Genomic DNA, 12845 nt, shown 5'->3' with positions numbered 1-12845 from the left:
CCATTTTGAAATGAGCAGTAGAGGCCGAGGAGCGCAACCATTAGCATGCAGCACCTAGAGAAGAGACACAGAAAAACACAAGAATTAGACAGGAGAACATTTCTTTTGAAGTGTTTTAATTCACAGCAAAGCACTGCCATTTTGATGAGCTACCTGGAAGCTATTCAGCTCATTGTCCCTGTCCACAAACAGTTCCGTCTTGTTCCCGTAAACTCTGACCAGGACCACATCCTCGGGACTGTCCTCCACGTAGCAGCCCACCAGTTTGTTGGTGGTTCCATCCGTGAAGAGCTGGAGGAGGAAGATAAAAGAAGTCATGTAACCTTTCACAGAGATCCAGAGGAATACCCCCAACCTCTCCGCACAGCGCCATGGTGTTTTCCAAAACAAAATCTGGAATTTGAGTGTTCACTAAAGCTATCAGCTGTCAGGACCAACAGTGCAGACACCATGCAGCTCTCACCTTCATGAGATATTAAATGTCTCATACAGCAGCATTTTCAACTGGCTACTGTCACATGAGCCTCAGGACCTTTATGTCAATCTATTTGACACATTCACATTTGTCACCCAGTATAGGTGTCTGTATCCGCCTGTCTTTTCTTGTGTTTGCTGCATTTGGAGACATTTCTAGGAGTCAACTAGGGCTGCACAATTAATCAAATATAACAGCGATCATATGTTTGGCTTCACACAATTTAATTATTGGGGGGGGGGGGGGGGGGGGGGAGAGAGACAGAGACACTATGTACGCGCTCGTGAACTGGTCAAGGGGGGACCTGTGGACCTCTGTCGCCGGTCAGCGCAACTTACATGATGCCGTTTCAAAAATCTAATATAAAGGGCGGTGCCGGGCCGTCAGCGAACCGAGCCAGGCCTTTCTGCGCGACTGTCACTCAAATGCTGGACATAGTCTCAATTTGTGGGACGGGTCAAATGATAAAAATGCCGTGTGTGCAGTCCTGGTCACCCTACACACACCACGGTACACACAGTACACACCAGAGGTCGCGTTAACCGAATATTTTCCGTCTATGACAGAATTTTTTTAACAATGACAGAAATATCTGAGAGCAGTCCGTCATTTTGACGGATTAGAACAAACTCAGAACAGCGCCAAAGTTTCCCCGCAGCAGGGCTCTGGTTATGCCGTGTTATGGATGCCCGCCAAAAAGGAAATGATATCGTTTCCAGACCTAACTTTGCCGTACTAATCATTGAAATGTCTGGGAGGTTATGCTTTACGCTGTGGTGCGCTCCCGCGAGGTGCAGTGGATATGCATAACACGGCATAACACCGGCGCTAACAGTTCAGGAGCGTGCTCTCCTCCCCCCCCCGTCCCCCCCGTCAGTTGTGTACAGACCGACGGGTAATAATGGGTAATACAGGGTTGCCAACTCTCAACGCATCTGTGCGTGTGACACACGCTTTCACTCTCAATCTCACGCTCTCACGCTGCCCAAACTATTCTCACGCCAAAAGCAAGAATACCGAAGACAAGAAACGGTTTTGAAAACTTTTGTCACGTAGTGATCGTCTTCTCATTAGAACATCTTTGATAATGTCTTCTGGCCAATCAGAATCACGATAACGGCGTGGTGTTGTTGCAGGAAGTCCCGACGGAGAATACTTTTGCGGTAGTACATCTCATATCATCGATACAACATTACGTGTTGATAGAAATCAACACGTAATGAAATAAGACCCCACGGTTTGATCATTGATAGGTGTGTGGGCTGTCTTTCATTTTGACACACAGAACAATGGGGGCTATCCACCCTTATCCACAATGTAAAGTAATTCACACAGCCTCTTCCCTCTTCTCTCTGTGAGGAGCAGCAGGTTCAGCTTTCAGAACAAAGTAACACAAAACTAAAATGGCATTCATTTTTTTAAATATGTAGTAATAGATTTATTTATTTTTCTTCTCAAGAGAGTACCAGAATGTGTATTTGATGTTAGTATTTAAAAAAATCTCCTGGGGGAGAATCCCCCCAGACCCCCCTGCAGGGGTTGGGTTTTCAGCATGTCTACTCTTTCACCTGTGGGGAAATTGCAGGATTGGCTCCAGGTCGCCCTTTTTATTTACTACAAGACAATGTGCCTTTTATTTCATACAGTTCAATTTGGATTGAGACAGGGAAATAATCTAAACCTCACGCGTGGCGTTTCACTGTCGGGGGGAGCGTGTATGTAATTAACATTGCAAATACTGACTTGAGCCCCACCACTGTATGGGTTAGCCCTACCATAGATTACCCAACAAAAATACTCTGGAGCCGCAACTGCAACTGTAGATCTAAGATCCAGTAGAAATGATAAAAAGTAAAAGTCTGCTGCTTATTGTTTCTACTCGGCCAAAATAGAGTCAAAGAGTATATGAGAGTGAGAGTGTGTTAATTAATATATTTGGCAGTTTGGAGTAAGTCTGTAGATTTGTTTGTGTGTGTGTGTTTCATGTATAGGGCCTCTCACGATAATTAATTTTGTTGGATACATTTTCCCGGAAATTATTGCGATAAAACGATAATATTGTCGGCACCGTTGTATGACCATTTTAGACCACTGACATAATGATAATATATAATAATAATTCAAGTACATCCTTTCAAACTGCTAGTCACATCCTCATGTAAATGGCAATTTATCGAGGTCAGAAAGTTATCGAGTTCATTTTTATTTATCGTACGATAAGTCAATTAATTGCTTATCGCGACAGGCACACAATAAAACAGTGGAAACAAACATGTTTGACTTTCATTAGTGAATGAAACTGTGTGCCCTTTATAGTCTGTGTCCATTATTGTGTATTTGTATATATTGTATATATATATCCTATATATATGCTAAGGTCTCGCTGCTGACACGATAGCAGTCATTTCGTGCGCATATGTGTAATTAAACCGAATTAAACCCATGATATCAAAATCTCACTCCAGCCAGGTACCCAAAGTTGGCAACCCTGGGGTAATACATTTGACGATCCTGTCCGTCAAAATGACAGGCAGCGAAAAAGTCTAGCACACACACACAGTGCACACAGTGCGCACACAGTGCGCACGCAGTGCGCACGCACGCGCACGCAGTGCGCACGCACGCACACACACAGTGCGCACGCACGCACACACACAGTGCGCACGCACGCACACACACACACACACACAGTGCACACACACACACACACAGTGCACACACAGTGCACACACAGTGCACACACACACACACACACACACACACACATCACACACACACACACACACACACACACACACACACACCACACACACACACACACACACACACACACACACACACACATCACACCACACACACACACACACACCACACACACACACACACCACACACACACACACACACACACAACACACACACACACACACACACACACACACACACCACACACACACACACACACACACACACACACACACACACACACACACACACACACACACACACACACACACACACACACACACACACACACACACACACACACACACACACACACACACACACACTTCAAATCAAGTTGCATAAATACTTGAGCTACATTTTTATCATAATTACTGTGAAATGTATTATGTTTTCGTCATTATTACAACAAATACACACTTGCAACTGATAACACTGGCAATATATATATATTTATTAGACTATTAAAACAAAATCTTGTTTCAAAGAAGTGGGGGCTCCAAATAAGTGGGGGGACGGCGATCCCCCGCATCCAGCGACCACTACACCACTGAATATATGCGAGTTGGTAGCAACATGAAAAGTGCAGTATTCAATTGATTAGGCTTCGTCAGATATTACTCCCGATCTTTCATTCAATTCATAGCATTTGAGTGAATTTAAAACAAGCCAAGTGTCCGTAGGGACTTGGGTATAGGTGGGTCTAATAGTCAAGCCACACTTTTCGAAAGACCTCAACCAACACGCGTCTATCAATTTTCAAACGTAGCTTAGATATGACCACATCCACTTCCGCATGAAGCCTCGTGTCTAAATCTAGGCCATAAATGTCTGAGACCTATAATATGTTGATGAAAAACAGTATAATAGGGGACCTTTAAATGACTGAGTGACAACATCAGTCTACTGCCTCCCACTGCACGAACACAATAACAACATACACACCGCCCAGACAGCCCACTCACACATATCTGGCATTCCTTACGTGGCTGACCACAAAGATGGGCGATCAGGCATCCCTGTTATGACCGTAAATACACAGGCATACACGCCTTTGCTACCACATGACTGATCCCTTCTACCGCCACACAATGCACTGCTAACACCGGCGATCAATACATCGACAGACAGCGATAAGCTTGGACCAGACAGAGGTAAACAATCAGCCATGATATATTTCCTGACGCTTTATTTATTTTTCATGAATGAGTCCTTGTTCTGACTCCGATTCGTCCTTTTTTTTTGGCAGAGATGATTCAGCGGTCTTCAGCATGAGAAAGTTGTAAGAGGACACTGTGGGCTCTGTTGCTGTTGGCACACTCTGGTGTTTTCAGGATCTCAGAGCGAGTGTGTGCGCTGTTTGGAGATAGACGGTGTGTATTTACAGTAAAGGTCTTCCTGTCCAGGTGGCGGGGCTAATCAGGTGTTTCTGTCAACAGAGCTGCTCTCCTACACATCCAGCGCTTCCCTCTCCCATCCAAACAATGTCCCACTGCTCAGGAACATCCTTCCCATCGCAAACCAAACACTTTAAAAAAAAAAAAAAAAAATTTCCAGGTTTCCACCAGTATGTGGCAAGCTGGGCGTAAGCTCAGTGGATAGTATGATGGACTTTGAATCAGGGGATAGCAAGTTCGAGTCCCACTGCAGTCAGCATGTCGTTGTGTCCCTGGGCAAGAAACTTCACCCCAAATTGTTCCTGTGGGGATTGTCAACAGTACTGAATGTATGTAAGTCGCTTGGGATAAAAGCCTCTAACAATAACATGTAATGTAATGTAAGCATTGTGGATTCAAAACAAGAAAAGGATTTATGTTTAAACTAAAGTGTGTAGCCACCTTTTTAAAGAGTGAGTATGTAGTGTCTCTACTGTGACATGTCTCCATGCTTTAATGTTCAAAAAGCTCTTTATTTTTCTCATACTGCCTGTGCTGCAGCACCCTCTTTTCACCCTCTGTCTGAAACCAGAGCCCTGTCTGCTGATTGGTTAGCTGGTCGGCTCTGCTGTGATTGGTCAACCGCTTAAAAATGTCCCCGCCCCTTAGCCTATCATGTACAATAGGGGTGTAACGGTTCACAAACATTTCGGTTCGGTACGTACCTCAGTTTTTAGGTCACGGTTCGGTACGTTTTCGGTACAGCAGAAAAATGATCACAAAACATAAAATATATATATTTTTTTTTTAATTATTATTAAACTGTGAATAATGTATTCACTCAAATAAATACAAAATATAATAAAATAAACATTAAGGTGCAGCATTTCGATGAACTGAAATCATCTGTATTTGAACTTTACTGTACTAGTACTCACAAAACATAAACTATTAGTTTTGGGTTTTTAATTATTATTAAACTGTGAATATTCACTCAAATTAATACAAAATATAATAAAATAAACATTAAGGTGCAGCATTTCGATGAACTGAAATAATCTGTATTTGAACTGTACTGTACTAGTATCTAAGCAGCCAGCTTGACATTAGGACTTGCTTGTCATTGTATTTTCATGTTTTTTTAAAGAAAAATTAACTTGTCCACATTGCTTGCCGAAAGGGCAGATCTGCTGGCACTAACAATGTCTCCTGCTGTGGAGGACACCCTCTCGCTAGGGACAGAGGTAGCAGATACAGCCAGGTAGCGCTTTGCTAACATGGCAACATAAGGATATTTGGCGTTTGTAATAGCTTTGGCTCGGTCTGAACTTTTTGCGAGTGGTGGAGGCTTAAATGCTAGTGGGAGTTGGGTTTGCACTTCAGTCTTTTTTCTTTTGGTACCGGTGATATTCACGTTCGGGTGATGCCTTTTCAAATGAGTGTGCAAGTTTGATGTATTGCCAGCCGCGTAAGCAATTTTAGTTGAAAAATGCCGACAAACAGCTTTGGTTCGGTCCACCTGTCTTTGTCCGTCATCCTTGTACGTAACTGCGAAACCAAAATGTTCCCAAACCGGAGACTTCAATGATGCTGGAGGATTTTCGAGCTCAACTTTATCTGCGTTCGCCATTTCGACAGTTCCTCAAATTACTGACTAAATTTGAACGCATCCCTGTGACCAGCTCTCATAGTATGCCTCTCGTCCAATGAAATGACTTGGTCGCTCTATGACGCGTTGAACCCAATGTGAGCAAATTACTCTGAATACTGCGACGCAGCACCTGAGATTACTTCCAAAAGGTTGTTCACGTTCTCAATTTTTTACGTTTAACGTTATAGTCGTTCGGTACACTTCGGTACACACATGTACCGAACCGAAGGGCCCGTACCGAATAATTTCGGTACGGGTACGTATACCGTTACACCCCTAATGTACAATGTGTTGGAGGGTAGAAGTGCGAGTGTTACATAGTGATGTCACTATGTACTGGAAGTAAACAAAGGAGTCCAATGGAAGGATTTTTTGGCAGGGGGGGAGAGTGTGGGAGAGAAACTCCCTCTGGAGGGGACACAGGGATTATAGCCTTTGCAGACCATTTACGTGCACAAAGAAAAGCCCAAAAAGAAGAATAGGGTCACTTTAAGGTGGACCTGATATTATCATATTAGCAACAAGCATTTGTCTCTAAGGTCTTGCTTAGCATCCCCCCACCCCACCCTATTTATTCCTGCGTTGACCTTGTTATTGAATCGTGGCCAGTTGTGCAGCTGTACTCCATCGGTTCTTGTAAGACGAAATCATACAGTGAGGTAAAAAGTCTGTTTGGGTGGTGCTCGGTGAGAAAAGCTCTGCTGGTCTGGTTTGTAAAGATCCAGGTCAACATTTTCACATGCTCTGCTGCAGGTGTGTGTGAATGTGTCTGTGTGAATGTGTTGGGTATAAGATCCAGAGAGGTCAGCCAGCAGGATGTAAACACACAGTTGGAGTGACTGCGTTCAGACCGTGCCACGTAACAGCAGTACATTGTTTTTATCGTGCCCGCTGTCAGAGCTAATCCAAAGACTTTGACCTGGCAATGACACGTCAGTCACTTGATCATTTCACAACTTATCAATTATGCATTTCCTTCCCTGACACGATGCATCTCTAAAACGGATTGCGCAACAACACGTGTGTGTGTGTGTGCTGAATATGTGGCAAAGGTTATCAAAAAGTGTCTGACGTTCATATTGGTTGGAACACAAAATGCATACCAGAGATATAAAATGGATTCTATTATTAAGTATTATTCAGATAATACGATTCCAGGCCATAAATATTGCCCAATAGTATTAAGTTAACTATTCAGCTTTTGTATATTGACTTATCAAGAACAGTATCTTCATACTCATATACTGTAAAGCAGCATGTAACTTTAAAGTGTGTTTGCTATGAAAGTATGAACAGTATAATAGCCTTCTTATCCATGTTTAACCATCATTTTAAATATATTTAGGTTTTCGACTGCTGTTGGATAACAGAAAACTCCAGGAAATCACATGTGGCATTTTCCCAGATATAGCTTCATGCCACAGAGCTTGGTTTAATTCAATCATAAAGTGATTATTTCTTGTTCACTTTGAGAGCTGGACAAATGTTCCTTCCTGTCCTTGTTTTAATTGTCTTTTAGCCCCAAGCAAGACACAGACCGGTTCCTAAAAGGATCTTTAAATGCCTTGTTCTGTGCTGTTGGGCAAAATTCGTAATTTGTAACACCTCAAAAGAATGTGTTTTAATTAGGTTGCTTTTAGGTCTCCAACACGTCGATCGCGAGCCACCGGTAGCTCGCGATCCCTCAATAAGTAGCTCGCCAAGCAAATACAAAATGTAAAACATACACAGAAAAAAAAAGAAATACAATTAAAAGAATCTACCCTATACATAAACGAAACCTCAATCATAGCTAACTCTATCTACTTACTACAACTCTATATCTATCTAACACCCCTCCTCCCACAACCCACCACAATGAATATCGACCAATCACGGTCTTGCTTGATTTGCGGGACCAGCGTTGCAGTCGGGAAGACCGTTGCAAGTTTGCCAGGCATTATACACTACACACTTTCTTGGATTTGTTAACACCATAGTCCTGACAAAATATGTGTAGAAAGGCAGGAAAATACCCAAAGCAGCTCAAAAGGGTAAAAGGTAAGCATCTAATAATGTTAAAATGTGCTAAATATATACACTGCAAAAGCAAAAAACAAAACAAAACAAAGAGGACTGAAAGTAGCTCACGACTTGTTTTATTTTTTTTAAAGTAGCTCTCATCCTAAAAATGGTTGGAGACCCCTGATGTAGACCCTCTCCTTTCACTGAAAAATCATGAATTATAAGACTTGAAATAATATGGATTTTAAGTAAAGTTACAAAATTAAACCAACAAACATTTATCTTTAATTGTAAATCACATATATCTGCATATGTGTCTGTTTGTTTTCCTTCTGTTTTGGTCTTTTTGTTTAAAACTTTATATGTTTTAATGCACATGTGTCAAACTCAAGGCCCGGGGGCCAAATCAGGCCCTTGGTGGATTTAATTTCGGCCCGCAGGATAATTTTTAATTACGATTAGATCTGGCCCGCCGGTATATTGCACGCACACCTTAGGCGCTTTCACACCGGACTACTTTTCCCGTACTTTTCCCGTTTAGTTCCGTTAGTGCCTGGAATTTTGCGTTCACACCAAAAAGAGAACTTAGTTCAGAGAACTTTTACCCCCATTTTTAGTGCCTGTTATCCTGGGGAGAAAAAGTACCAATTTCTGATTGGCTGGGCGAATTGCAAACCACGCCCCGTAAAACTCTGAAAAGTTTTGTGAAGCCGCCATTGTATTTGCTGGCATTAGCATTATTAGCATTAGCCCCGCGCACCAACGGAGAGAGAATAACTTATGGCAACACAAAAAAAAACATGTGAGCGGTGTAGATGAGGAGGTGTCGGCGTTCTGGCGATTTACTCTGAAGGCTTCAGTAGAAGCTGCTGGGAGTCCCAGCAGCTTCTACTGAAGCCAGTCCCCAACTCCGGGGATTTCCGGCCGGGGACTTCGGGTGGCAGTATACGCCGTGAAGTTGTTTGCGGCCTGCCAGTAAACCCAAAGCAGAAGAAGAAGAAGAAGAAGAAGAAGTGACGTCAGCGGCTTCATTTGCCTAATCTTCCCTCAGGGAATTTATTCCGGTGTGAACGCGATCTGTACTTAGTTCCATGGGGGAACTAAGTGCTGGCACTAAGTGCTGGGCACTAAGTACGGCAAAGTACTTGGTGTGAAAGCGGCTCTTCACTCAATCCTGAGGATCTCCTCAGCTCAGAGCCTGATCCCAAACATTGATGAACTTGCACCCAAGATGAGATCCCAAGTATCTGGCTTGAACTAGCATCACAGAGCAGCAAACTGAGTTTAATGGATGTTTTCTTGCGACAACAGGGCATGTTTATTTTTTTCTTTGAGGGAAATAGTTTTTTTGAAGCTGTTGTTGGCCTGTGGAAAAATGTAATCATAAGAAATGACTCCGGAAAAGCTGCAGATAGAGCCATAAGAAATGAATGCAACTGATTATTTAATGTTTAATGTTGTTTTTATAGGCAATAATTTAAGCTTTGTTAGTTCCAGGTTTAATATGTGCAATAAGTTCATTTCAATAAGTTTTGCAATAAACATTGAACCAGTCCGGGCCTCGACTAGTAAGCATTTTTTTATTTTGGCCCAATGTGTATTTGAGTTTCACACAATGCCACCTCTGCATATCATTTCTTCTTTTAAAACTGCATTCAGCGCACATACTTTCAAGATTTGGCTTACTTTGTGGAAACTGACATTTAGAGAAGGTCAGCCCAGCCAGTTGTGACATTTGCTCTCCAGTTTATAGACACACACAACCCTCATCTCTTTCTTTCTTTAGGAGAATAAGGAATACTATTTTAAAAAGACAGCAAAAATAACATTTTCCTAAGTACTGTGAATGCATGATGTAACTGTCTACATCACATAGCCTCCCACAGGACCGTTACACCCTAACTTCTATTTAATAGTTAGTAAACTCATTACAGTTGGCCTACGATGAAGTGGTAAGGTTTCTCAGCATGCTTCTCTCACAGTGTCCGACCCAACAGCTGTATGTTAATGTGTCTAACATTCAGACACACTAGATTAGCTGCTAGACATAATAAACTAAGCAATGCTGAATAATAGCTCCCAGTCTGAGTTCAACCAGCTATGAAACAGTCTTCAGAAGGTGTGTCTGCTTCACACACAACATTACGGACTATAACAACACTGTTTTGCAATACATATACTATGTTTCAATTCTACTACTGGCTGCTTATTCGTTTTGCATTACCCAACACCCGTAACAATGCTGTCGTAACATAAAACTGTGTAATACTTTATACTAGGAATTATAGTATTTACTACTGTCATTCTGCAGCTACTTCATTACTTTTTACTTGGTTCACTTTCTTTATAATGCAGCTACTAACCTTTTGATACTTGATATGTATAATTATTTTGTGTGAAATGCTTAATATGTGTGCTCACTTGACTAAATACTGCTTTTATGTTGTCTCCATCAGTACTGTCTCTTAGCTGTGGCTTGTAAATGTCCCCTCTGTGGGACTAATAAAGGGAGTCTGATTCTGATATTTAGCAAACTGACCACCACGTCACCTGGCGTGTACATGTTGTGTACTTTGGACCTATATGATGCTGTCTGTAATACAGTGGTCGAAAGTAATTAAGTACTAGTAAATGTCATTCACTCTAGTACTTTACTGAAGTACAATTTGGGGAACTTGTACTCTACTTGAGTATTTCAATTTTTAGCTACTTAGTACTTTTACTTCTCTTCAATTCAGAGGTAAATAGTGTACTTTTACTCCTCCACATTTATGCAGTACCTTTGCAGATATAGTGATGAACAATATGATCAACACTTAAATGAGACTTTACTTACATCTGGATTAAATTCCCAAGCTGCATCAGACAAAGGAATTCAAACTAGCTCTACATTTACTAGCTTTAATAAACACATTAATACATATATAAGAATAGTCAAAACATAAAATATGTATTATTCTTCACAATGAGTACTTTTACTTTTGGTACTTTAAGTATATTCTGTTGCCAATACTTTTGTACTTTTACTTGAGTAACCTTTTGATGCAGGACTTTTACTGTAACAGAGTATTCCTACACTCTGGTACTTCTACTTTTACTCAAGTACAACATCTGAGTACTTCTTCCACCCCCTGTCTGTATAATGAGTAATCCTCCAGCCTTTTGGGTGACTCACTGACTGGATGAGTTTGCTAACCATAACTAACTTAAAGTCTGAGAGCATCTTGCTAGCTAAGCTAACGTTTCTACATTATTTTTGACTTAAATTAACCTAGTCAGTGTATAATGTTGTGTACACGGTCCTCCTCAGAGGTACTACCTTAATGTAATGGAGTAAAAGTACACGATTTACTTCTGAATTGTAGTGGAGTATAAGTAAAAAGTAGTACAAAATGGAAATACTCAATTAAAGTACAAGTACCTCAGAACAGTAGCCTACTTGAGTAGATGTACTTCGTTACTTCCCACCTCTGTTTGCTAGCTTGGCTAACGTTTCTATATTATTTGCTACTAAGACAACCACGGAAATAAACAAATAGTCATCTTCGTTGATTATAACGAAGGTGTAAATAGAGGTGTGTCGTTTGTTGAAATAAATGAAGCTACTCAATGTTTAATGTCTCCTCGGCCCTCCTCCTCCTGTCAGTCTTAAGCTAGCCTAGCATACCAGCTAGCAGATCCCGTTACCTTGGTTTTGACCCGGTTCGCGTCCCACGCCGGTCTCAGGTCTTTAATGAGCTTCATCGCCCCTTCCGTCACGTTGTGTTCGTCCACAAAAATGGGGATTTTACGAATAAACGGCGACCCCACCGGCACATGTATCTGCGTCTCCATCCCGTTTGTCTTTACCGTTAGTCTCCTCTCCGGTAGAAACTGCAGCATACAAGAGTCGCTTGTTTTATGATCAGCTGACGCGTGTATGTTAAAGAAAGGCGGTGTATTTTTGCTTTTGTTTGCTGTTTTAGGTAATGATGAATTGAAAGCAGGGATGTGGATGATCACTCTGCCGGGTATGGATGCTCGTCGCCGGTTTTCTTGGGAGCAAACCAGCCAACTGTAGCATTTCCTCCTCCTTAGCTCCGCCCGCCCCGGATCATCCGATTGTACCGCCGGTTGAGACGACGCAGCGCAAGCCGAGCACGCCCATTCATCTCCGAGTGTTGCCGAGCACAGCCGAGTTCAGCCGAATAAAAAGACGCCGAAACAGAAACAGGTTTATTATCAGATAGATTGACACGTACGAGGAATTTGACTTGGTGTCGTGGTGCATACATAAACATACAAATAAAAAACATTTTTAAAACACAGATAGAGAACTATAATAACATACACAAATAATATACATTTTAGTCAAATGCAGTATTTACATTGAAATAGAATGGAATGAAATATGTGCAGTAATACAAAAAAACTGATATTGTGTACATTGTGTGCATTAAGGTAATGTATAACTCATCTACAAAATCTATTTGTATTACGTTTTTAATATTATTTATTTAATTCCTTTCATTATATATTTATTTTATTATTATTAATATTTATAGATTTCTACATTTTATTGGATCTATTCATTTTGTATTATTTCTTCCTTTAATT

The 12845-nt window shown here is 41.4% G+C and overlaps 1 protein-coding gene and 1 long non-coding RNA gene across 2 annotated transcripts in view; one reads left to right on the top strand and one right to left on the bottom strand.

Annotated features, from left to right (window-relative positions):
- etnk2 (ethanolamine kinase 2) overlaps positions 1-12322 on the bottom strand; it is a 31159-nt gene extending 18837 nt beyond the window's left edge. The window contains exons 1-3 of the mRNA XM_034121773.1: positions 11937-12322; positions 154-291; positions 30-54 (exon numbers count right to left, since the gene is read on the bottom strand). Of these exons, the coding sequence (XP_033977664.1) occupies positions 30-54; positions 154-291; positions 11937-12131 (358 nt within the window). The 5' untranslated portion in view covers positions 12132-12322. The remainder of the gene's footprint in view (positions 1-29; positions 55-153; positions 292-11936) is intronic.
- On the top strand, positions 3952-4898 carry LOC117475529. The gene is made up of 3 exons (XR_004555179.1): positions 3952-4372; positions 4468-4591; positions 4658-4898. It is a non-coding gene; the product is annotated as an uncharacterized LOC117475529 (long non-coding RNA).
- Positions 12323-12845: the final 523 nt, after the last annotated feature.

Source organism: Trematomus bernacchii, unplaced genomic scaffold (assembly GCF_902827165.1).
Source record: "Trematomus bernacchii unplaced genomic scaffold, fTreBer1.1, whole genome shotgun sequence".
Taxonomy (NCBI): domain Eukaryota; kingdom Metazoa; phylum Chordata; class Actinopteri; order Perciformes; family Nototheniidae; genus Trematomus; species Trematomus bernacchii.
This window is presented reverse-complemented; position numbering and strand designations above follow the sequence as displayed.